The following is a 24,893-nucleotide window of genomic DNA, read 5'->3' on the forward strand; positions in this document are numbered from 1 at the left end:
TTTCCTAAAATGTTAATAACCGTAAACTGAAAGTCAAAGTCATCCTTAAGGTCTTTAGAAATAACGTATATTACCCCAGATATTACATATGAGAGTTGATACGAAGCTGTTCATACTGTCACAGAGAGGAACACCTGGAGCCTGTGGGTGTGACAGTGGGAATCTGGCCTCTCTCTGATAGGAGTGGGGGTCTGAGGAAAGAGGGGGACAGGCCGCTGCACTGGGATGGTCACAGGGTCATCCCTCAAGGCCCAACTCACTGTGGGAACATCTGCTGCTTCTACAGAAACACGAAAACTGGCTTTTTATAGCCCGATACCAGCACAGGGCACAAGGATGTCAGAGCAGCACAGCAATGAGAGCATCCACAGAAACAAGTGAGGCTTTTAAATAGAATAGATGGCTCCTGCAATCCATTGGATCCCTCCAGACAATATTATATAGTTATTTTGCACAGTGAGCTGCACAAATAATGTGAAGCAATCCCTCACCTGTATAGGTATAGTGAACCCCTCCCATACCCATAGCTGCACTATTTTTCCTGATGAATTGTGATGTGATGAGCATAAAAATTTACAGTAGGTTACACATATTTTGGAATTCACAAGGTCTTGATGATTTGTCTCCTAATACAACCTGTTACAAGTATGACAAGGCAAAATGTTTAGCCAGAATACATATTTTATTAAGCAGAGAAAATACTGTTCAGAAAAACACACAAAATTACTCCTTTCAGACACTTGTTTCTTTTGCTGTCCATAGGTGTACACTGCAAAAAATAATTTTCATATTTCTCATTCAGAAATTATTTATCTAGGAATGAACAAGATTAATTTTCTTAAGTGTTATCTCAACTAAAAAAAATGTGGTTTACCACTTCCAACACAGGGTTCAAACATTTTACAAAATCAAGAAAAAAAATCTTATTTTGTGATAAATAATCTAGTAATGAGAAATATTTTCTAGTTATAGTTGTCTGTTTTTGCATTGCATTGTAGCGTGACATAAGATAAAAAGTTGTCACAGTAATGTTATATATGAATGGTTAATCTTTATGGAAAGAATGTCAGATAGCTACGTAGCCCACAGCATGTGTGTAGAGAGTATAGCAGAATAGTGTACCATCTCCGTGAGCAGGAATGAGAGCTCATTGGTCATCCTAACACCTGAAAATACTCCTGTAAGTAAGTGTGGCACATGGTGTGGAGGGTTTTAGAGAATTATGGAGCCGTTTTCTGGCAGAACAGAAGCTATGACAAAAAGACGTGACAAGCTAAGTCACAGGCCGTAGACACGTCTCAACTCTGCACAGGAGCGCTCTATACGACTAAATCAATAAACACATGAAGTCAATGTTAATTACCTCAGACAGGCCACGTGACGGAATAGATATGCTCTCTAGATGAAAAGAGAGATTTATTCATACCAACATCTAGAAGGGCCTTGGGACTGAGTGGAGTCCCAGACCAGAGTGATTGATGTCCCCCGGGGGGGGGGGGGGGGATGAGGGAAGGCAGCTGGGGTTGTGTCTTGGCATTTTAAAACACACAGTTGGAATTTGGACAGAGAGCAGCAACATATTCTTTTTTTTCCCCATGGGTCTGGCAATCATGGAAACCAGCAGCCCTCCAGTATACACATACTCACACACACACACAGACACACATACAGTACATACATACACAAGCCAGCACCTGAAAAATCATGCAGAAGATATCAACTCATCCACCGGTGGCGTAGTCAGCCACAGCCAGATGTGGAATGTTTCAATACTGTGCTGTACGGGCTCTACACAGATACAAAGAGGAACCCTCTGCTCTCCTGTTAACATATAATCAAAGATGTTGAATATTTGATGTGGGACCTACTGACTGTTCTTGACATTGCTTTTAACTGGACAGACCGAATCAAACTTGCAAGGAACTCCAGCAACATGAGGGCTGCCACAATGGTTTTCATTGGTTCCGTCACCTGTCGGTGGCAAAAAAAGCTGTGTTCCCAGCACTGTCAGGCAGCAGAGCTCTCAAAAGGCAGACACATCAAATACACAAGCAAAACAGAGATCAGACTTAACCGATTTTCTCGTGCACACGTACAGATTTAGTTAAGACAGTTTTAGAAAATACTAGTAACAAGCTTTTTTTCCCACAATTATTTGTAAAGATTGCACACATAGAAAACTTTGCCCTCTCAAATTCTGTCAGATCAACCAATATAAACAAGTTCAATACACAGGAAAAAAAAAAACAGAAAAGAAGGAATTGAAGAAAACAGAATCGTAAGCTTACAGAAACAGACACGGTTGTGTAAATTGAAGAGAGAGAAGTGTCCTCCTCCAGGTTAGTCACATGAGACAAAGATTTGGGGGGGGGGGGGGTGTGGGGGGTGGTACCATCAGAGACGCCCTCACTATGGCAGCGTTAACTCCAGAGAGGAGGAGGAAGTGACTTCAGGGTCACATGGTGGTGTTTTTGTTGTTGTCATGATGGTATTGGCTCTCGGTGGTGGGCTCCAGGAAAGGTAGCTCCTCCCCTGAGCCCTGGAGCTTCAGCACTCTGCTACTGAGATCCAAGCAACACTGGAAAAGGGACGAAAGAAGAGCAATCAGAACAGAGTAGAGCTGCCCAATACATCGACGTGGTCAAGGCACACCTCAGACCTCATTTGTGCTTCCAATATGACCATGTGGTTAAAGCATGCTTTTGACATGATTCCTGTCATAATTAGACATGAATGATTCCACTGAGATAACCTAGAGGGCATTTGAAATGCCATTATTGATACTGGGCCTGGAATCCAGCTGGATTTATAGATTGCTTCATATCCTCCACACACTGAGGCATCGAACAAATGAGATTAGTCCATTAGACAGCCATCATCCTGCTCACTTTTGGTAAGGTTGATCCCTTTAACAGATTAATGGATCTGGAGAGCCCTGGGAGACTTTTTTTAACATTTTTGCTGTTTCGTTGTAAACAGAGGCTGAAAGTCCCTTTTGTTCACAGGCTTGACCAAGATCCAAGAACATCAACCTGTCTGTCATTTTTTGAAGAATATCAGAGATTAGGTGGAACCTCTAAACAGGAGTAATGCTACCTGGTCCTGTAGTCAGCTGCTGTACATGACTGCATGATAACAGTGACCAGACATTCTGCCAGGGAGTATGGCTGACCTTTCTACTAGGCCAGAAAATACACTTTGGCTACACTTTACTTCCAGGTCACCGGAGCTATAGACCTATACATTTCGTGTATAAAATTCATCTTTGTTATGAGTTCACCGTTTTCAGGCTCCATGCACTAAATACAGATGCATTTGAAATGTATCTCATAAATGGCCAGCATATTTTAGGAACATCACTATAAAGTTTTTATTCGTGATCAGATTAAATCAAATTCTCCACAGGAACTGCCCTGAGTGAAAGAAGCCTAATAGGGTATGCACTTGGAATAATATTGGCTTGAGTGATGAAGGCTCCCTAAAAAATCTCTCCTGAAATATATTTATTTTCGAGGGGAATAATTTCCCATCTGCCCAGCAAGTATGTTTAGTCTGAGTCCCCCTGAGATATTGCCTTTTTTATTAATAAAGACTCCTTGTCATTTCTGTCAGAGGTACCTTGTCAGCGAGGCCATATTTCTCTGTAATTTCCGCATATATCTCTCAAATTCATTTCCATATTTGTCTGTGATCAGATTGCCGGGGCATAGTGGTATGTTCCTTCAGGAAATGTCAGGATTAAAGTCTTGTGCAGCAATCTCCTCTTGTTTGGATTCTTCCTTACTGCCTTACTGCTTTCTCTCATAGTGCCGTTCCACAGCTCAGGGCCAAGAGGGTACAGCTCCAGAACTTTTAAAAATAATCATTTCACATGAGTACTTCTGAAACTTACTAATTTGATTAAGATGACATGCAAATTGTTTGGCTCTTTTTTGTTGAAATGGAATGATATTTGGACTTAAGTGCCAGAGCCCTGCCGCTCCATTTTTACCCCCTGCCATTAACTGTAGCTCTCACAGATTGTTCTTTCCCTGTGGAATATTCATCACCCAGCCTATCAGTCCCAAAGTGGACACAATGTACTTAGCAATGTTTGCAAAAAAAAAAAAAAAAAAAAAAGTAGAGTTGGAAAGTAAGAAACCTTCTCAACACATTGAATGCAAAGAGCTTACTTTGAGTTCCAACAGCGTCTGAAGACCGAGGCACAGCTCAAACACGTCATCTTCTGCGAAAAGAGGGCACGCAAACATTGATAAATGCCTAACCCAAAACAAACATGGCCTGTGATTCATTTGTAGATGTCATTATGATGCGCATATACGATTGAAAGAATGAGAATTTGAGTGAGGTTAATACAGTGGCACACATGCACGCACAGAGACCATGAGATCTTCACAGAAGGTCTGCATGACTGCAATTTTACTGAAGTTACATAGCGTCCATTTGCGTTTGATTGTTTTTTTTTTTTTTAGTCTCTGCGGTTTCCAAGCTGCTGCTGTGTATTAAAGGTCAAACACAAGGTCTGAATACTGAGCACAGAGAATCATGCCTCCTACAGCACTGGGGATGGCCCTCTTTTAAGAACAAACAAAGAGACATACTGCGAGCAGAGTTTTTCATCAGACTAAGTATGTGAATATAGCTGCCAATTAGCCTTACTTACTAGCCCTACGTGAAGCCAGGTGGTGACAACCGTGCTCTAAACTGAGGTAATGTATGCACAAAGCCAGAGCAATCAAAAGCAACGGGTGATTCACTGACTCATTTGGCGTACAGTAGGTGTTTTTCTCATTGCATGGGGAAGAAGTGGGTAATTAGCAAAGAACCTCCCTGCAGTTAGAGCCAGTTCTTCCTTTCCTCCAATAAGAAAGCAGCTGTCACTTGATGCATGTAAGGTTGGCTGAATGAGGCAGTTTTGACAAAACAGTTGATAAACCAATGACTGAGAATTGTAGTATTCCTTTCACACTTCATCATTTTCATGACTGTGGCACGTCTATCAGCAACAATCATAATGTCAGCTGCGGATAACCTAAATAATCTTTGAGTTCAGTTAGACAGCTCCTTCTATAAAATCCTCAGTGTGTTTTTTTACAACTTCACCAAAGCACAACTTGCCGAATGAGAGAGCAGAGATAGCTCATTTGATTGGAAGTAGACAATGGGTAGACTTGAAAAACGAATGAATAGGTGTGTGAAAGAGAGCTAAAACATCTGCAATGAGGACTCATGGGGTCTTGCCGTTGAGCAGGGCTGTCCCCTCAAGGAGGAACAGATTCAGCAGGCCCAAGGTGAGGGACAGGGGACAGGGGATGTGGGTGGTGATGTCCTCAGTTTTCGGAGATGGAAGAAGCTAACGATGCATCTCTAAATAATTCCATAGTGTTGCAGATTCCTTGCTGTGATACTGCAAATTGCTATTGTATTCATTCTAGCATTGAAGAAATCTGCATGATGATTCTAAACATAAAATCATTGCTCATCCACAGACTGGCATAACAATGACCACACCTGCAGCATTTTACAAACCACCTTCAATGCACCTTTCTGTATGAGAAAGGAAACCGAGAGAGGAAGCAGGTAAATGATTTAAAAGGTCTCCTCCTTAAACCCACCAGGGGGACACAGCTGAAGGTATGCTAAGCTGTTGCGAGGGGGGAAGCATAGTCATGACACCGGATATCAGACAACCGCCACCAGCATCTCCCCTGTGGCTGACTGTCTACATCTCCTACATAAGGCCTGTTGCACCCTGTGCTGGGGAATAAGGCAGGACTCCATGTGGAATACCAGGCATACGGGACAGCTAAACAGTGGGATCCTTGGCAGGCTCCAGCAGCATGGTCCATGCCATGAACTGTGGCCAGTGTGAGTGCAGTCAGCCATGTCCCTCGAGAGAGTCCCATACATCACTGGCAGCCCTCGCTGACAACAGCAGGTCAAAACAGTTCGAAGGGGGAGGCTGCTAAGGTTAGTAAACAATAATAAACATTATTTAATTTTGTCATTATAGAAGAGAAAGGACAGTATTTTCCATATTTGGTATACAAGACTTTGGCCAGTTGCCAGCTGAAGCCTTGGCATTGTCAGCTACCCCCATCCTTTACTTGCTATTTCATTAGCTTTTTTGATTATGTCGTTCTTTCATTCAGTTGTTAATTTTTCTGTTTCAGTCAGTAGAATGTAGCTACCATCCACAAAAGTGACAAAATGACGATGTCAACGACGTGCAGAGAAGAGAGCCACCCTCACCGACAACATGGGCGGAGCACTGTGTCCTCTCTTTGCCTAGCTGCAGCTGTAGGCCCTCCACCGTGTGGGGCTGTGTGGTGCCGCCGAGCAGGCCGTGGTCCACTGTGGTGGGCATCAGCCTGCCAACACAGACACAGAGATGCAAAGGCACAGACACAAACGGACACAGACGTAGAGACAAGCAGACACGGGGAGGCACAGACACACAGAGAAACAGACACAGATGTAAACACAGACATACAGAGAGGCACAGACACACAGAGAAACAGACAGAGAGAGGGACAGGCAAACAGAAGCACAGACATAGACAGGCACAGATACAGATACAGATCAGAGAGACAGACTCAGAGGTTTTCTCTTCAGTCTTATCGACTGGTGGCTGCGGGAAGGTAATTATGGTTTGATCTGTATAAATAGTGCGGAGCCTGTTAAGAGTGACTGTACTGGGGCATTCATGTGTGGGATGTTTATCCCAGATGGAAGGGAGTTTAGCAGGTGTGTTCTGTTCCGTGAATAGATGAGCCCAGGTTAGGAGGAAGGAACTCTCACCCCAGTCTCCTGCAGCAGGCAGAGGAGATTCGGTTCTGTTGGCAGCCGGTGTTGATGGAGGCCTTCACTTCTGTCTCACAGCACTGTGGGAGACACACAGACATACACATGAACACACACACACAGTGCGTGACAGCTTATGCTGTGATGTATGGCGCTGACTGATATGCAGGCAAATGGAGCCACCGGTGATGGTGGTACGCCAGGAGATGTGTGAAAGCAGATTCACTCAAACACAAAGAAAATTTTATCAATTAAAAAGCACATTTTCACTCACTAGAGAATAGTGAGGAAAAAAAAAAGATCTCAAAAAATCGTAAAACTCTGTAAAAGCCCAAAAGCAATTTATTAAATGATTTCACATAGAGAAGCAGAGGTAAAAACCTGGGCTATTCAACCATGCTTAGTGCTGTCTTCTCCTCTTTATTTAGTCCTGAGAGTGAATTTGCCTTTGTGTGATGCTGTACCGTTGTGTGATATATTATATTTACATGATATATTATCTGAGCCGATGGATGGGGAAATGTACAGAATTACATCTCAGTTTTGAATTAAACTGAGCTGAGCAAACCTTTCAGAGCTGCCAGCTCCTGGCAAATTGACTGACTTCCTATAAAATGGCTGCATTAAGATGAAAAATTGCACATGTGTATATAAGGCAGAGCAAATAAGACTTCTCCATTCCGTTTGAATTAGCCAGTACATTGACTGCATCAGCCAAACTGTCAGTATTAATTAAAATGTAAACAGCAGCACTGGAAAAAAGCAAAAGATCTAAAAATAATTTGGGATTTATGTCCCATGACATCCATCAAATTTTATGCCAGCATCAGAGCTCTGAGTCAGCAGTAGTTTTTCCTCTTTAAAAGAACACATATTCTGGTGTAATCATTTCATGACCTTTTTCCAGCATTTACACAGTGTCGCCCCTATCAGCTTGGCTTCCTTTGAATTAGTTTTCTTTTTTTCCCCTAAGTGTTTGACACAACATGGTGGTATGGCAGCGTACCTCCCGTCAGTGAAATAGAACTACCTGACAGCCTTACGGCGTGCTGAAATTAGCTGCAGTAAACAGCAAGACCCTTTTAATGGCCCATTTCGTTTTCCATTATGTTCCATACCGCGGGGTTCATCTCAGGAGACTTTAACCGATTACCTGCTGCTCGATCAGCCCACTCACATCGCCGGCGACATTTGAAACACATTTAGCGTACATCAGCGTACGGTCCCTGCACACGATATGGAAACCAACACACAATGTGGCACCGCACCCCCCCCCCCCCACCCACCCTCACACCACCACCACCCCTTCAAGGAGCTGTTACCATCTGGCCACTTAGTATGTTGCCCTGGACACCAACAAACTCCCAGATGAAATTTCACCCCCTGTAGCCTGTGAGTTGAAAATACACTGCCTGGATTTTGAGGACATATTACCATATTTTATATGCCTCTCCAGAACACTAGAGCGATTTTTAACAGCGCTCAGCCGAGCAGATTCTTAACTCTCTGCCGTTTCCTCTGAGCATCACACCCTATCCTGCGCTTCGGCTCGATTCTGAGGTGTGCTTTTTCTCGGCTCCCAATTAGGCACTGTTAACGATGGGAGCATGCAAACCCATGCATTCTGATGAGCTGCCACGTCGTCCCACATGCCATATGGAGTTTCTTACACTTGTCAGCTCGGTTAGACAAAGGCTTCTGTTGGGGAGCCAGCCTTATCAGGGAACTGTAAGCATATGCCAGGCTGGCAACTGGAAAGACGGTCCTCATAATGCCAAAGTGTGAAGTTTAAAAATAATTACAGACTGATCAGTTATAGTGCATTTTTTACCTCTCAACATTTTATTCTAAAAAAGAACAAAATAATACAGGTAAAGGTCAAAAAATTAAAACTGACAGTCAGACCCAGTAGCCCTCTCTCCTTCCCTGCAACGTGTTTTTTTCCACAATGTTCTGAAATGACTAGCCTTTTATATTTTTACTTTTGTTTGCTTTAGTTATTGTTTTGTAAATTGCTGCAAATTATGCTCTAAATAAAGTCACTCTGCTCACTTTGTCCTCAATTCAGAGTAATTATCAGCAACAAACAGGCTGAGCGGTGCCAAAATAATTCTGAGTCAGTGAGGCTAGGTGGCAAGGGAACAGGCCTTGCTGGTTCAAATCCCTATGTGGCACTGCTGCCTTAGCATTGAGGAAATTTCTTAATGTAAATTGGCTACTGTGGATATTTAGCTGTCTAAATAGATGGTATGATAAATGTAAGCTGCCCAGGATAAGAGTACTATCAAATACATAATATAGTATAATACATCTTGTGTCAATGAACCAGTGAGTTTGTATGCAGAGGTTGTTGATTTGATTTTCTAGCTGTTAATCGATCAATAATGAATAGAAAATTAATGGCCATTACAGCTACCCTCCCATTTAATCAAGTTGTGTGAATAATTATGTGCATTTTCTCAATAGTTAATCATTCTAAACACACTGAAAAAGTTATTGATTATGAATCTATGCATAGTGCAGTGTCAGCAACCAGCGCAACGCTAATAGCAATTGCGTGACTTCATGGCTTGGAGAAAGGATGGTGGAGGTGAAAGCTTTAGATATTTTCTTCACCACAGTCTTAGTGAAAATATATGATATGACTGAAATGAGAAATAAGGTCACAGTAGCCCAGTGTGGCTTGACTCTCATAAGCAGCTTGTCTTTTGAACAAAGCCTTTGATAAGCAGCAGTGGTTGATTCGATTTGTCATGAAGATTTTGATCTTTGAAACTGAGCCTTTTCAGTGTGATTCTTAAAATCAGAGTTCACTGTCTAAATCAGAGTAGCAGAGGGGATCAGCCTATCAGAGAGGAGAAGCTGAAGCAGTCTGTGCTATCTTTTGGGGAGGGTTTCCATGCTTTGTTTAAGGCAGAATTGTTGCTGTGGTGTGTGTAGGACTGAAACCACAGAGTTGGTCTTCATTTAGGCTTGAGATTGTGTGCACTGCACCAGTTTGTGTGAGGCGATGCTGTGTCACTGTGGTTTGTGTAAAGCTGAGACTGTGTTTCTGCAGTTGAGTGGTGATGCTGACTGTGTGCCGTTCCCACAGATCTGAAGCATTGTGTTAGCTTCAGGCTGCACAGGTAGGAGTGAAACTCGCAGATCTAACAGCTGACTAACCCTGCAGCTCCAGATGAGTATCTGGAGTGACAGATGGTTTCAGAGACCAGTTCTTATGCAACGCACTGTATTGTATGCAGGTACTTCAGGTGGCAAGGTTGTAAGATCAGACTCTAGATTGACTGTGACCATCATCATAACTACTCCTTTGCAACGGATCCTCATACCACATGCTCTTACATAACACTTTTGTTTTATAGCATACTCCTAAACAGCATTACTTACTGCGTGTGCTGTGCTCTTTGAAATAATTGTGTAATACTTGTACGCTTATTCAAGACTTTATGTCCCCTTTGCAGTTTGTAGAATCAGTTAGGTTTTAGTTAGGCTGCTTTTAGCTGATGCTCTTCGCTTTAAAAGATTTTAGCTTTGCCTTGATCAGGTCGTTAGATATTTGCAGCAGTGTGTTTTAATGGACTCCTAAGTGTTACTGAGACACTTGTAAGCACATTAATCTCAGGTTTGGTGTATTCTGTACAGCTGAATGAGTCAGAGTGCTAAAGTCGTGCTACCCTTTCAGCACTCAGTAAAGTCTGTGCGAGGCAGAGAGAGGTCTTTAAACTGGGGGGGTCCTTGGGGGGGGGGGTATAATGCAAGCCATTAAACCCGATGTTCTGCGCCTCAGACAAAGGGTGAATTTCCCAGGGAAAAGGAAAATGATGAGTCACCATGGACTGAATGGTGTTCTCTCACCACTTTTCTTTTCTCCTCACTTTCCTCATTTTCAATTGTAACTAAAGATGGATCCAGATAGAGAAATAGGGAGACAGAGAGAAAAAGATAGGGGGAGAGAGAGAGAGAGAGAGGGAAAAAGGAATGGGAATATGATGTAGAGTTACATCAAACTTATACAAACTTTTTCATTTTTCATGCAGATGATAAGTTTTTTTTTTCTACTACAGAGAAATGTTATCCTTCAGAAATTGTGCCCTCCAAACACCACCAATTCTCACTGGAGAAATCTGATACTGAGTGTTATTAATGCATGGGATAGCTTGCCAGAGGATCTTAATGGAAGCTTTGGGTTGTTCAAGACCTTGATAGATGCAGTAAGCAAACTGACAAACCTAGATGGGTTTAATTGCCTGCTAATAATTAAACTTCTCGCGTTCAATGTAAACAATGTAATCTATGCATGTTGGTATTTCAAAGGATGTGCGGTATAGGGAAAGAAAGTACTCATTCATTTTGTACAGCTGGATATTTGATGAGGTAATTCAGGTTAAATGCTTTTCTCAATGTTACAATAGCAGTGTCTCACTGGAGAGTTGAACCAGTAACCATTGGATGACAAGCCCCACTCCTTACCAGTATTTTCATTTTAGTCACAATGCATCACTGTAAATTCATTTGGTGGCTGAAATGGTTAGAATCTAAAGAACCTGTCTGAAATGTGGGAAACACTGGGAAGAGTAATCTCTACCTTGCATTTTACAACCAAAGCTGTGAGGGTCAGCGCCCTCTTGCCCTCCTCCGCTTTCGGCCTCCTCTCCTCCTGCTGCTTTTCTGTCTTTTCCTCCTCCGCCGTCTGCTTCTCCTCTTCCTCCTCGCCCTCTCTCTTCCTCACGGACTCTGCGCCCTCCTCCTCCTCCTCCTCCTCCTCCTCCTCCGATCTCAGGCTCTTCTCGCTCTCCTCAGGCGACTCCCTCTCCTCCGTCGAGTCGTCCGCGGTGCTCTCGCTCTTCTCCTCCGTCTCCGCGCCCTCCTTGTTGTCCGCCAGGGGAGAGCGCACCCTGGCGGCCGGGTCGCGGTTCTCCCCCCGCAGCCGTGTTATGTTGCCCTCTAGGAGGCGCCGTTGCACGATGCTGTGTGGTTGCTGCAGTGGAATGGAAGAGAGAGTGGGAGTTGGCTCAGATATCCACAGAAGTGCGGATAAATTTCTAATGCTGGAAACGGATGTATGAATGATCATTAAGGATGAGCCATACAAGCCCTGTAAGTGATTCTGGAAAAGAATATCTGTCAGATAAATCGGTTGAGTGAATAAATAAATAAATAAATAAGGTAAAGAAATGAAGTACAAATGAAATAAAGAAATGAAAAAAGGAAAGAAAGAAAGAGAAAGAAACAAAGAAAGAAAGGATCTCAGGTTATGATTGCTGGAAGTATCATGACTAATGTTACTTAATCTACTTTAGATTAATGCCCTGAAAAATATGATACAGTCCTGGCGGTAGAGTTGTGTAAATGTTATGATCAATATTATGAGTTTACAGAGTTATGGAGCAGGGTGTATTTCTGCTGCTACACCTCAGTGCAATGCTACTGCTTCCCCGTGGGTAGTCAGGTGACCAGCTCCAGTAAATCATTTCTGAGAGGAGGGAATGTGCTTTGAAGTGTGGAAGAAACAAGGTCAGCCAACACAAACAAAGTCAAAAGCATCAATACAGCTGCAGGAAGATGGTAAAGCCCGACTGGAGATCTTAATTGCTGTTGGAAATGCTGCGGAGTTGTTGGTAGCACGATAAAAGCAAGGCTTTCAAACTTTCAATCAAAATAAGTAAAATTAAAAGCCACTTTCACTTCTTGGTGTTAACAGCTTCCCCCTGATTTTATGTCTGTATATGTCTTGCTGGAATCATTTGTGTTTGTGTATGTGGGTGTTTGCGTTTTATTGCCATTCCAAAGCAGATCTTACAGGCAAATCCCCGCGCAGTTATCCAAATTCAAACTGGTCTCGTCTACTAAATAAAAATTGCACTCACCACCTCCTTTTCACATCAGCTGTTCATGGCATCATTCCTCCACCCTATCTCCCCCTTTCTTTTCCCCATTTATGATGTCCACACAGGGGGCCAACAACCTTGGCCCACAGCCAGGTGCGATCCCTTCATTGGACTCCAAGTCAAATAAATTCCCACTGTAACCACACCGAATAACAACATTAATGCTGTGATTGTATGGAAATTCATATCTATTGAAGTATAATGTATTTCCTTATCTCATCTCACTAATGTGTGTTAATTGTATATGCGAAGACTGCAGAAGTCCTCCGGCTACAGGTACATGCGTAAGGGTTGAGGTAATGACTGTCACCGCAGAGAGGATCAGAGCCAGGAGCCAGCTGTGTGTTCGTTCTCCTTATATAGCCCTGTCCTCCAGTCCTTTCTGACAGACCATCACAGTTTGTGCTCAGACTCATGCGAGGACTGCCTATATATAGATCCCATCAAAATCCCTAAAAAACCTCAGTCTGATGCTCCACAGCAGCTGCTAAAATCAAGCCAGCTGTGAAGAAAATTCTGCCCGAGGAGACAATGTCCTCTGGCAGTGTGTGTGTGTATGCTTGTGCATGTGTCTGTGTATATGTGCATGTTCATGCATGTGCGTGCGTGCACATGTGTGTGTGTATGTGCATGTAAGAGGGAGAGAAGGTGTGTGTGTGTGTGTATGTGTGATGGGGGGTACAGGTGTCTCCTGTGGGTAGGAAAATTGTTGGAATAAGCAGAACTGAGGGACTGCCAACTGCAGAGACTCTTCAGATCAACCCAAAGCCCTAAGCAAACAGCTGAAATGGATCAGATGGGCTGTATTAGACCACCTTTATCTGAAGCCTTCTCTTCCCATGATCCTTCTCTTCACACATCTGATCATCTCATTTATGCCTGGTGTCTGGATGGCACCTGCATCTCTGTCAGACTCTCGCCTTTCTCCGCTTTGTCAGGCTCTCCTGATTTCTCCATTAAAAGCACATCAAGGGGACTGGGTGCCCTCATTACCTCCTCTCTCATTCCACTTTACCCCTCTCTGATAGTTCTGCCATTATCCTCACTCTCACCAGAGCTCTGAGAAGGAGAAAAGAGAGGGGCTGTTTTCCACTTTCCTGGGAAAATGAAGCCATAGGGATGACCGTTCTTGGAAGGCCAAACATCTTCTTCTGGGGTAGAGTGTTACCTGGAATAAGTTTTCAGAGTAGTGTGTGCACACTCTGTCAGTATAGGTGTGTGTATATGAGTGTAATAGGACTCAATCGTAAATAATGAGCTTGCTCCAGAGAGAGGACCCTCTCCCCATGGGCTTTAGAGAGATGAAGCCCTGGCAGTTAATTCCAGGAGTCTCATACAATCAGAAACAGTCATTCAGAACGAGCGGTAACGGCCAGCCAAAGTACAGTCACGTAAAGCTCTCTGTGTATTATCTGCCTCATTCTGTCTCCCCTCCAGTCTCCAAACTAACAGCTGAATTTCTGCAGAATTTCCTTCCACAAGACCCAGCCTCATTTTATCTGTTCTCCTCTCCCAAGGTGGTTTTTAACAAGAACAGAAATTTGCACAAAAAAGCATTTATCTTTCTGTTGCCAGTGCCTGTGTGATTAAACACCTCAAGACATGACCAAACCTCATTTTCTCTACAATGTTGTTTAAGGACTCCTGGGCCAGCGCACTAGCAAGAGATTCCCTATGAGGCAAAATGAAAAAAAAAAAAAACGTTTACTTTCATGCCGTTTTACGAAAGAAATTCTTGCGGATTTTTCAGCATGCACGCATGCACGGTGCATTGAGCACACATGGCTGTTGCATGCTCTGTGGGTCGGACGTAGCTGAGCTCAGAGGGCTCTGGTTATATAAATCTCTGCAGCTCTGCTCCATTCGCTGTAACTAATTCAGACAGAGTGGAAAAAAAAAGAGAAAAGGTATACAGGATGTGCCTCTGTTTTCCCCAGACAAGGTGAGCGCTGTGAAATGTGGGACGTGGTGCCCAGACCGTGGGCACAGGCCCCAGCTCTCGGAACATTGAGTGAGAGGGAGAGGGAGGGGCATTGAAAAATGAAGAAGAGAAGATAAATGTCAGGCCATTGTTTTGTCAAAATAATATTTACAATCCATTGTGAGCTTTTTTTTTACCTTGTATTACATTGTACCGCATTGCTCTGGCAGCAGGGTAGCACCAACAAGGCCTGTTTTGAATATGAATGGAGAGGGAAAAAGAGAGGGGGGGGGGTAGAGAGAGAAAGAGAGACAGAGAAGGAGAGAGAGGGAGGGAGGGAGCTTAAAGATAGGGCTGAGTGCTCCGTGCTGGTTGAGGTCTGCTTTAATAATGCTATCTCATGCCCTGCCGTGCCTCTATGGCTTGGTGTGTGTCCACCCTGTCCCCACACGCTCGGTGTGTAATTGCCCCCTCTACCTCCGGCCGCAGCGAGACTGACAACCGCATCACTCTGATATCTCTGCCTCCGCAAAGCATCCAGCCCATTCTCCTCATACCTCGCTTTGAGGCACACTCACGCAAGCACATGTGCTCCTTTTAGTCAGCAGCACGTCTGTCTCCTTGTATGTATCACACAGGCTGTGAGAGTGTTTGTATTGTACACAGTGACAGAGACAGAGAGAGAGAGAGAGAGAGAGAGAGAATGAGAGAGAGAGAGAACAGAACAACCAAACAGTGGCAGGCATAGTAATCCACCATGAAACACACCTTTAATGGTCTCACCTACCGCAGGAAACACACACCTCTCTCTGAATCGCAGATCACGCTAATCCTCCCTCCAGTGTATCTGTGACAACTTCCTGACAGTGCTGAGCTGCCGCATGGCCTCCCTCGGATCTTGTGATTTATTGGGAGCGTGTGACAAACATATCGTGCGAGTGTTTCACCTCACAGACTCAATGACTGAGTCTGGTGCTCAAATGTCACCGACATTATGGTGCACCATAACTTACAGATGGTACCCGACAGCTCACAGCGCCATAGTCACTACTTGGGTGAACTATGCGACTGAAGACCTGTCGTTTCTTCCGTCTCCCAACTGTAACCATCTGCGTCATAGATACCTAATTAGATTCCTAAGCCACGCTTACAAGGGAAATAAGAATTTAGAGTCATTTGTTTGCTCTTTGCATTTATCAGCAATCTCATTAGGTAAATCAAAAAATGATTAACGCCGGTTATGCCCTCAACACACCCCCCCCCCCTCTCCCTCCCTCCACCCCCCTTTAAATTAACAAGGAGAGGAATTGGATTTATACAAAAGTATGAAGAGGGAGATAATTACAGTCAATGAATGGGTACGTGTTGATGGATGGGGAAAGCCGTGCGAATTATCAAAAGTTAATCTGCGGTCACTGATTGAGTTTCCTGTCTGTTGTTTAGCTCAAGGCTCCTTAATGACCTTAATGACCATCCCTCTAAGAAAGGCCCTCTCTTGGCTCATCTCTGTGTCCACAGGGCCTCTACTTCATGGAAATACCATGTATGACCAATGGCCATTTTTACTCGGATTTTATCGGCCACTTTAATGAGAGAGGGAAGCAGAGAGGCAAAAAGAGAAAGGGTATTATGCTTACTGAATCGTAACGATAGTATTATCGTTGGTGTGGCACTACCATTATAAGATTTAACTCAGTTTGTTTTTCTGTATTTTGAGTTGTTGTTCTGTGCTCTGGCAATAGTTGCTGATTGCATGTTCTGCCAATAATGCATTTTGAATTGGATTATGCCTGTGTGTGTGAGAGAGAGTGAGAGGGAGGGAGGGGAGCTTGGAGATGCTCAGTGCTGTGGTGCTGGCTCAGGTCTGGTTTAATAACGATATCTTATGCCCTGCCATGCCTCTCCGCCTTGCTCCCTGGCCACGCTGTCCCCGTATGAATATGTTAGCCAGCAGGTCAGGATGACTGGGGGTGGCAAGTGAGAGAGAGGATGTGTGAAAAGGGGCGGAGAAAGTGATGAGGAGTGAGAGAGAAAGCAAGGGACACTGGGTAGTGGAAGATATAGAGGAGCACATAGGAGCATCCTGCTTTCCCCCAAATAGGAAGTCCTGTCTTAGGACTCATATTAATCAGAAAAAAGACTCCATTACCCATGTATCTCCCTTCACTGCCTCCCAGAACTGACTGAGCCATAGCAAATTGAGTCAGGTGGCTGCAAATGCAGCAATCCCTCTGTGTTCCGAAGACAGGCAGCTGCCGCTGATTTCAATCTGGCCGATGTTACAGTAAGGTCAGCATATGGAAATTGCATCTACGCTCGGCAGAGCACGCTTAATTGGGAAGCCCGCGTGCGCGCAGTGTAAATATTCATTTATGCACTTATTTTCATATCAAATGCGGTGGACCTGTTTATCCGTCCGTCCGGCTCAGAGAATGTGGTTCACACTGACTGACTCGTCTCATGGGAGGATGTGAGTCAGAGCGAGTTACAAATTGGAATGAGATCTATTAGGGGGAGGAGCTCTCCCTCGCTGCCGTTAAGTAGCTCATAAAGAGAAGAGTTCTCTTCCCACTTGACAGCCATGTTGAGAGGACGCTGGAGAGTGAGGAATTTGGAGAAAAACATGTGGCGAGAACCCTTGATCTCTGGCAGCCTTCGATCTCATCACCCTCCGCTGTTAGTGTGTAGTGCATGGAAATACTTGAGGCGCTACGGCAGGTCACATGACACTGGAGTTTTGTCCGTGTCCGTTAATGCCCTGCAGGGCCTTGCGGAAAGAGCTTTGAATTAATGTGGCTGTACCTCTGGAACTGCCCTTCTGAGAAGGCGACCATCATAAAATATGCAGAACTCGGTGGCTGCATATACTATATGCAAGCGCCTGCAGCTGGGAAAGTCCTTATTGGCAGCGCCGTGCAATTCTCCTTACCATTCCTTCTTGCAAGGAATTTGTCAGAGGTGATGAAGTTATAGCATATTTAGCACCTTGTCGGATAGTGGGGCAGGTGGCACACGAACCATTTTGGGAGCAGCCAAAGTGTTAACAAACATTTATGTAAGCGTGACCTGATTGCTGAGCATTGAATATAGATCATGAGATCAACATGATGACCGACGCTGAAATCTCTCTTGCTCCTCTGCTTTCAGCGGTGGATGGTAGCCAGCTATCAGCCATCATTACAGAAATTTGATTTAATGGCAGTAATCTATAATCTTATTTCTTATTGCTGAACAAACAACAACACGGAGCATAAGGGCCCTGCAGTTTATACCAGGACTAATTTACTGGCAGTGTTATTACAATGGGATGTCAATACTTTAAAGCTTCCCTCCAGCAATGACATAACCATGACCCAATCACAGAGTCAACAGCAGCAGACATTGCTACAATGTCTTTAAAATGCCCTTCATTTCATTGCGGTTATTGTACTATCGCAGGCAGCCATGTTTCCCTTTTTCCCTCAGATCAGATTAGAAAACACATTTTCCGGAGCGACTTGAAAAAAGGAACTTTGTGTAGATACTATCATGCCGCTGGGATTGTGGTGCTGCCCTGTGGGAGAACAGAGTGCTGCTTCCAAAATTAAGCAGCCTTAATCAATAACCCAATGAGGCCAGGGCTGTGTGTTAGAACCACATGCTGCTGCTGGTGTTCTAGTCACATTCAGGTCCACTCAGTGATCCAGTCCTGTCCAGTAAAGTCTAGTCATATCCGGTCTCCTGTAGATGTGGGGGCCCATGGCAGAGAGAAGCTGTCACTGAGATTAGAGATGACTTGCTGTGCGGGCTGATTATTAAACTACCTCTCTCACATCATCGGTCACGTGACTGAGCTGACAGCCGGTTTCCTGTTGTGAACATTCCCGCAGCGGAAGCCCTCTCCTGTGGCATAGGGCAAGAGAGAGAGAGGGGCGAGGCACACTGGCTCAGACATGCTGTGCTCTCCCCACCGTTGGGGAGGTTTTTGTACTCTTTTATTTTTAGCATCCTCTCTTTCCACATGGCCTCCCGTCTCCAGACACACATGCGCACACACACACACACACACACACACAATAACACAGATAGGCTGAGTGTGGCTAAGTCTTGGGGCTCATGGTCATTGACTGCCAAGGGAAAAGCCCACGCCACTGGCCCAGTGCTTGGATCTGGGTTCACCTGTTCCTTCCAAACCCTCTCTGCATTGGTCAGCACTGAGATGCAGGGCTAAAGGAAAGGGTCTTGATACCAGATGGTTGTGTGTGCAGCTGTCAGGCTCTACACCCTGGGTAGGGGTACTCAGTCTGAAGGACATCAGTATAACATCCATCTATATGTATAGACAGCTCATATGTAATAACTGTACACCATGCTAGACAAGAAGATCTGCTGAGCATGATACGACCTGCTCACGACCATGACTTTGACTCCAAGATTTAGCCACACTAAAAATTGGCTTCTGTGTTTGTGTCTGTATGTATGTGTGGATGCAGAAGGCTATGAGGAAGCCAAAGGCTGGTTTGATTCCCAGGTGGGCCTCTACTGTTGCACCCTTGGGCACGGTACTTAACCCGAATTTCCTCAATAAATATCCAGCTGTATAAATGGATAATGTGAAAATGAATGTAATGTAATAATGTTGTCTTGCTAAATGCAACATGTGTGTGTTTTTGTGTGTTCCAGATGGTGTAACAGTTGCACCCACCCATCAACCCCTCAAAAAACTAATTTTCAAAAATGTCATACAAAGCCATTCACAATTACCATTGCTCATGTTACTACCATTACTACCCCCCCCCCCCCCCCCCCCATGAGACACACGTTGTAGAGCTGGATGTTACGGCATACACTCTGGCGTGTATCAAACAGACAGCGGTTATTGTACACAGTCTCCTGCAGCTCAGATGGACAGCAGTATTTACTGTATTCAGACAGACAGTAGCGTGTTACATTTTCACTGCATCACGCCTAAGCGTTGTTATGCATTCCACTCCGCCATTGCGTCTTTCTGTTGTGTTTGAGTAGAGGATGTGGGGAGACACATGGACTGCCTGTCAATGATCCCAGCCTTACTCCTGGGGTGGGGGGGGGGGGGGGATCCACACGCAGAGAGAATCTATAATTGTGTCTCGTCCAGAAACAGAGAGAAAGAAAACACTGCTTAGGGGTGTGTATGGGAGGCCAGAAGAAGACAATGTTAGGGAGACGGAGAGGGGAGGAAGACAGGAAGAGAGAAAGAGAGGATGGCGGGCGGGGGGGGGGCTTGGAACTTAAAGTAATGTGTATGTAAAGGCAGATGGAGAGAGTGGGTGATGGAGAATGAGGAGTGACAACAGACTGAGACAGGAAGAGTCAGTGGAATGCTGTCAGCTGTGGAGAGCTAAGATGGTGGCATGGGGGGGGGGGATGTGGTTACCCAGTGCTGGCTCCTTCTTGCTTTCTTTCTCTCTCTCTCTTTCTCTCTCAAGGATTTATTTTCATTTATTAGGAGGACAGGAGTTATTCAGTGTTGCTAAGGTATTTCAGGGCATGATCATACAGTATAAAAGATGCCCCCCCCCAACCATATTTAGTTTGGCTTCATCCCTGGAGTGCAGAGGTGACTGTAAAAAAAAGGCCTTAAGAGTGAACACAGCAGAAATCCAACAGTTACATAACTCCATTCATTTATGAATTCTGAGGCCGCTTGGGCTGCATCAGCCCGCAGAATGCAGACGTTCACTGTCACCCCAAGCAGCGCGGGTCCTGGACGTGGTGGGGCTGTTCCGTCTCTCAGAATAGCTGCACGTTGTGGGGAACGCACAGATTTTCATCTGAGACACGGGGTCAAACCGCAGGAGCTCAGGTTCACAATAATAAATTCATAAAATGCTATCGATGACCCACGATAATGACAGGAATACAAAATGGGTTCATCGGCACAGGATAGGAATTAGCATTGCTCATAGTGTGTTTAGCCTCGTGTAAGAGGGATAGACTGCTGCACTGCAGTCAGCTCCTCATAAATCACACAGGAACAGCTTCCTTTGATAAGGGAAAGGTGTAGCTTCCCCCTCCCTCACAGGGTAAGACATGCATAATCTACACGCAAAAAAAATTTAGGTGTTTCTTGAAGCAGCTCTCAGCTCTGAAGAGCAGCGCTGTCTGTAAAGCTGGGATTCTGTGACATCACAGCACAGATCCGTGATATGACATGTCTCCTGCGAGTTCTGCCACGCACTTCAAGAGTGAGTGATGTGTTTTTTTTTTTCTGAATTTGTTATGGCCCAATACAGAAAACAGATTGGTTTTGACAGCAGGATTTCCACAAAGCACAGAGGGAAGGTAAAAGACAGCGGGGGAGGCACTAACAATGGCTGCCGGTCCAATTTCAAGGCCATTATTCTCCAAGCATCGCCCTGAAATTACATGTTAATCATTTGGCACCTCTGGCTGCCCTGTGCTATACACGCCGGCTTTGTAAAAGATGAAATTTCGATTGCCACATTTCATAATCCTCTACTCCACGTTTGATTAACATTACCATAAGAATGTTTCTTTTCAGGTTTCTTGGAATTATTTGCTGCTGAAGCCTTCAAGTAGAAAATTTTCTGTAATTTTCTATGTCTGATTGTCTGTGTAAGTAGACCTTGTCAGTCAGAACTGATATGATCAGAATTCTTAAGAGGTAATTCTGGAATTCTCTGTCACATCTGCAGCTGGTCAGGGAAATGTCATGGGAGAGGCAGGATTTCCGCCTGGACAGACGTCGTTGTGACAGCAGGGGGCACTCTTTCACTCTGGTGAATTTCAGTCAGTGTTCTGGAGGAGGTGCCAACTCCCTAGGGAGAAGTTTCACATGGTCTGAGCCCATGGCCTTTGTCTCCAAGAGTAGGAATGTTAACTTCAGTTTGGACAAATTCCAAACCTGACTTGACCTGACAAAAGATCCATTTGCTCAGTACAGTGAACCCTTGCATCATTACATGCATTACCTTGAGAAAGTACCTAATTCCTAGATCATGAAAGCTTAGATCATAATGGAAAAATAGACATTTGTATTGCTTATCTAAGGATAGCTGAATAAACCAAATGACTTGTTCAGGATAAAACCCCACATACAAAACTTTCATCAAGCATTATCAATCATTAAGTGTGTAAAGCCGTGTATGCAGCAGGTGATTAGACCTAATTAGTCCTCATGGCAACAGCCATATTGCCATTGTGGGATTAATTTCATGAGGAAAAAAAAATGAAAGACAAAGTCAGGTGGAGGTGAAGGGAGGTCAGGAGAAAAACTCTTTAAAAAATTCCAGTTGAGTATCTGTAGCAGTTGCTAGCTGTCAAGGCTGGTGTTAAAGTGAATGCTATAAATAAACAGTGTAATCACACTGCACACGCCTCACAGACCACACTGGAGTCATTGTGGAGATTCTTGGAGTGTGGTCAGGGAATCTGGGAGATTGCCATCTAATAAATACTATGGCAGGAGTTGACAGGGAGGCAGTAAAGCTGTTATTACAGGAAGCCCCCCGTGGCCTGTCTACAAGGGCTATGGGGGCCTATACAGGAAGGGTCAGGATATTAGGGAGCATGTGTGGTTTGTGTGTGTGTGTGTGTGTGTGTGTAAGAGAGAGAGACAGCACAGAGAGAGAGAGAGAGAGAGAGAGAGAGAGAGAGAGAGAGAGAGATGTACAAGAAATCATTAATCTGTGTCTGGATCACAGGGGTAGTGAAGCACACATTTCTGGCAGAGAGCTGTGCGTTTTGTCTATTGTGTTCAACGTAGGCCTACTATTTTTATTATACGATTTGGCAGCGGACGAACCTGATAGTGTTGAAATCTTCAGGTGTGTATGCTGGCTTCAGGTTTCTGTTTAGGGATTTGTTCCAACACAGGGCTACCGTCATCGTCACCACCCCAAAGTAATACTATACAATGCAACACAAAACCACACGTCCATACCCTCTGACATGCTGAGAGGAGTAAGTGTACCGTGTGTGTGCGCGCGCGTATGTGTGTGTGCGTGTGTGTCAGCAGGACTGATATTATTGCCAGAAAACAGGAAGAGGCATGCTCTGTCTCTCACCTCTCTGTAATACAATCATAGTTCTGCTGCAGTCAAACACAGCACAGCACAGACACAGCCAAATGGTGAGCACCCCTTATTTAAACACAAAGAATACAGGTTCACCAGTCACAGGGGACATGATCACTATTTGATTATTCAATTAGATTATCATTGGTCTGGGTATAACAGGTCAAAATATTTTCATTAATTCCCTGCACTCTATTATAGCTGCACTCAATTATCGAATTTAGTAAATTTAGTGCATCACGGACAGTCAAATTGCTGTCAGAACCTGGACGAGAATATTCCATTTAGTGACATAGTGGTATAATTACATTCTCCTTGTCTGTTATCAAAATGAAGTACTGAAAAAAAAAAAACGAAATTATAAATGTAATTTATTTTGTGTTTTTTTTCCTGTGACTGTTAACAACTTATTCATGTTTATTATACTTATACATTAACTTAGATCATAATCTCTTGATTTACCCAAATTTAGAATAGTTAATTGCAACAATAGTCTCTGCAACAATAACACTGATTGTAATAATAACAATAATTTGTATAAATGTATTCATAATTATCAGTAATTCAAAATTCATGTAAACAATTTAAGGGTATCCTGGAGAAAATCTGAGAAAGACAGATATTTGGAAAATGAAGACTTTGTTTTCCACAGGTCAATATGGGAATGAATATTAATTGTCATGTGTCCTTCCATATTAAATGGGGTGATAATGAATATGCTGATGCCGTATTGACCTGACAGGAGAATCCTTATGTTATCCAATCTTCCAGTGCCTATATGGCCAGTTAAACCTTAGGAGATACAGTCAAAAGTGACAAAAGCAATAAAATTACATCCCTATCTACATTCTACAAAGCAAAGATCACAGTAATTCTTCAAGATCCATCAAATTTATTCCACCCTTCTCTCTCCTCTCCTCTCTCTCTCTCTCTTTTTCTTCTCCTCCTCACTCCTATCCTCTACCCTCTTCTCCTCTCTCTCTTTCTCTGCTGTCCTCTGTGCTGCTCTGTGCTCTGAACTCCAAGTGCGGATTAAAGGTGTACAAACAGGCAATATCGTGTGGCTTAGAATAAAGGGTCAGAGCGGTCACCTGCAGCATTGTATTAAAACATCACCAGTGACTACACGGCAAAGAAAGTGGTGTCAGAAACAGAAGAGGTAAGCAGGCAGGAGAGAAGGAGGGAGAGGTAGTAGAAATGTGCTCACCAGGTCCTTGGAGGTGCCTAACCTCTTGAGCCCGTCCAGGGGCAGCAGGTCAGCTGAGTCCTTGTGCGAGAACTGGGTGGCCTGTTTGAGGCGCCGCTGCTGGTGGAGGATGGCTTTGTCCCTCAGCTCCAGCTCGCTCTTCTTAGTCCCGCTCATGGTCGCTCGGAGTCGCAGCCCAGGGCACTACAGCCGCCGCAGGATCTTAGCACATCAAAGAACACCGCGCAACGCGAACGCAGTGCGCCTCTTCAGTGCCAAGCAAGGCCGGGAAGAGCGCTGCGTGTTAGAGTGCGCCGTGGAACAGCGCAGCACAGCGCGGGGCGCTAAAGCAGAGCAGAGCAGGAAACGGCGTAGCACAGCACAGCACAGAACAGTTTAGTTCGGCTTTTCTTCTCATGCGCGCAGGACATTAATCCTCTCTCACACGCTCGCTTGGAACAGGTGTGCTTCTCTATTAGAATATCCTTCCCCCTCAAGGTCTCCTTCACACAGAATGTCTCCCTCTTCGATCTGAAGTTTTATTGTAGTGTTATTGTCCCCCAGCCAGCCGTGTTTTCCCCAGTGTCACTCTCTCGTCATTGTTAGATTTATGATGGTCATATTACGAGAGGGAAGTTCTCGTCGGGCAGGCTGCTTCTCTCAGACAGCACTGTGTTCAGTACTTCCCTGTCTGTGCAGTTTGTCCTTGCAGCGTTGCAGATGCAAACTGCTCGCTCGCTCTCTCTCTCTCTCTCTCTCTCTCTCTCTCTCTTTCTCCTCTCTCTCTCCTCTCTCTCTCCCTTTGTCGCTCTATCTTTCTTGCTCTCTCTCTGCAGCTCCCAGGGTGAGGACGTGCTCCTCCTCCATCCCTCCCTCTATCGCACACACTCTCTCACTCACGGGCACACACACCTCTCCTCTCCTCTCCTCTCCTCCCCTCTCCTCTACTCTTCTCTCCTGTCCTCCTCTTGGCGCACGTCACCCTGGGGAGGGAGACGGGAGTAGAAAGCATCAGACTGGAAAACAATGTTAGC

General features: G+C 44.5%; 1 protein-coding gene across 1 annotated transcript; it reads right to left on the reverse strand.

The window, feature by feature from the left end:
- Positions 1-1,500: 1,500 nt before the first annotated feature.
- On the reverse strand, positions 1,501-24,637 carry nrip2 (nuclear receptor interacting protein 2). Its single transcript, XM_036517953.1, has 6 exons — positions 23,881-24,637; positions 11,393-11,785; positions 6,802-6,884; positions 6,253-6,371; positions 4,173-4,225; positions 1,501-2,578 (listed from the first exon to the last, which is right to left on the reverse strand). Exons 1-6 carry the CDS (start codon positions 24,034-24,036, stop codon positions 2,456-2,458), a joined length of 927 nt encoding a protein of 308 aa, XP_036373846.1. The 5' UTR covers positions 24,037-24,637; the 3' UTR covers positions 1,501-2,455.
- Positions 24,638-24,893: the final 256 nt, after the last annotated feature.

Source organism: Megalops cyprinoides, chromosome 23, assembly GCF_013368585.1.
Source record: "Megalops cyprinoides isolate fMegCyp1 chromosome 23, fMegCyp1.pri, whole genome shotgun sequence".
Classification (NCBI taxonomy): Eukaryota; Metazoa; Chordata; class Actinopteri; order Elopiformes; family Megalopidae; genus Megalops; species Megalops cyprinoides.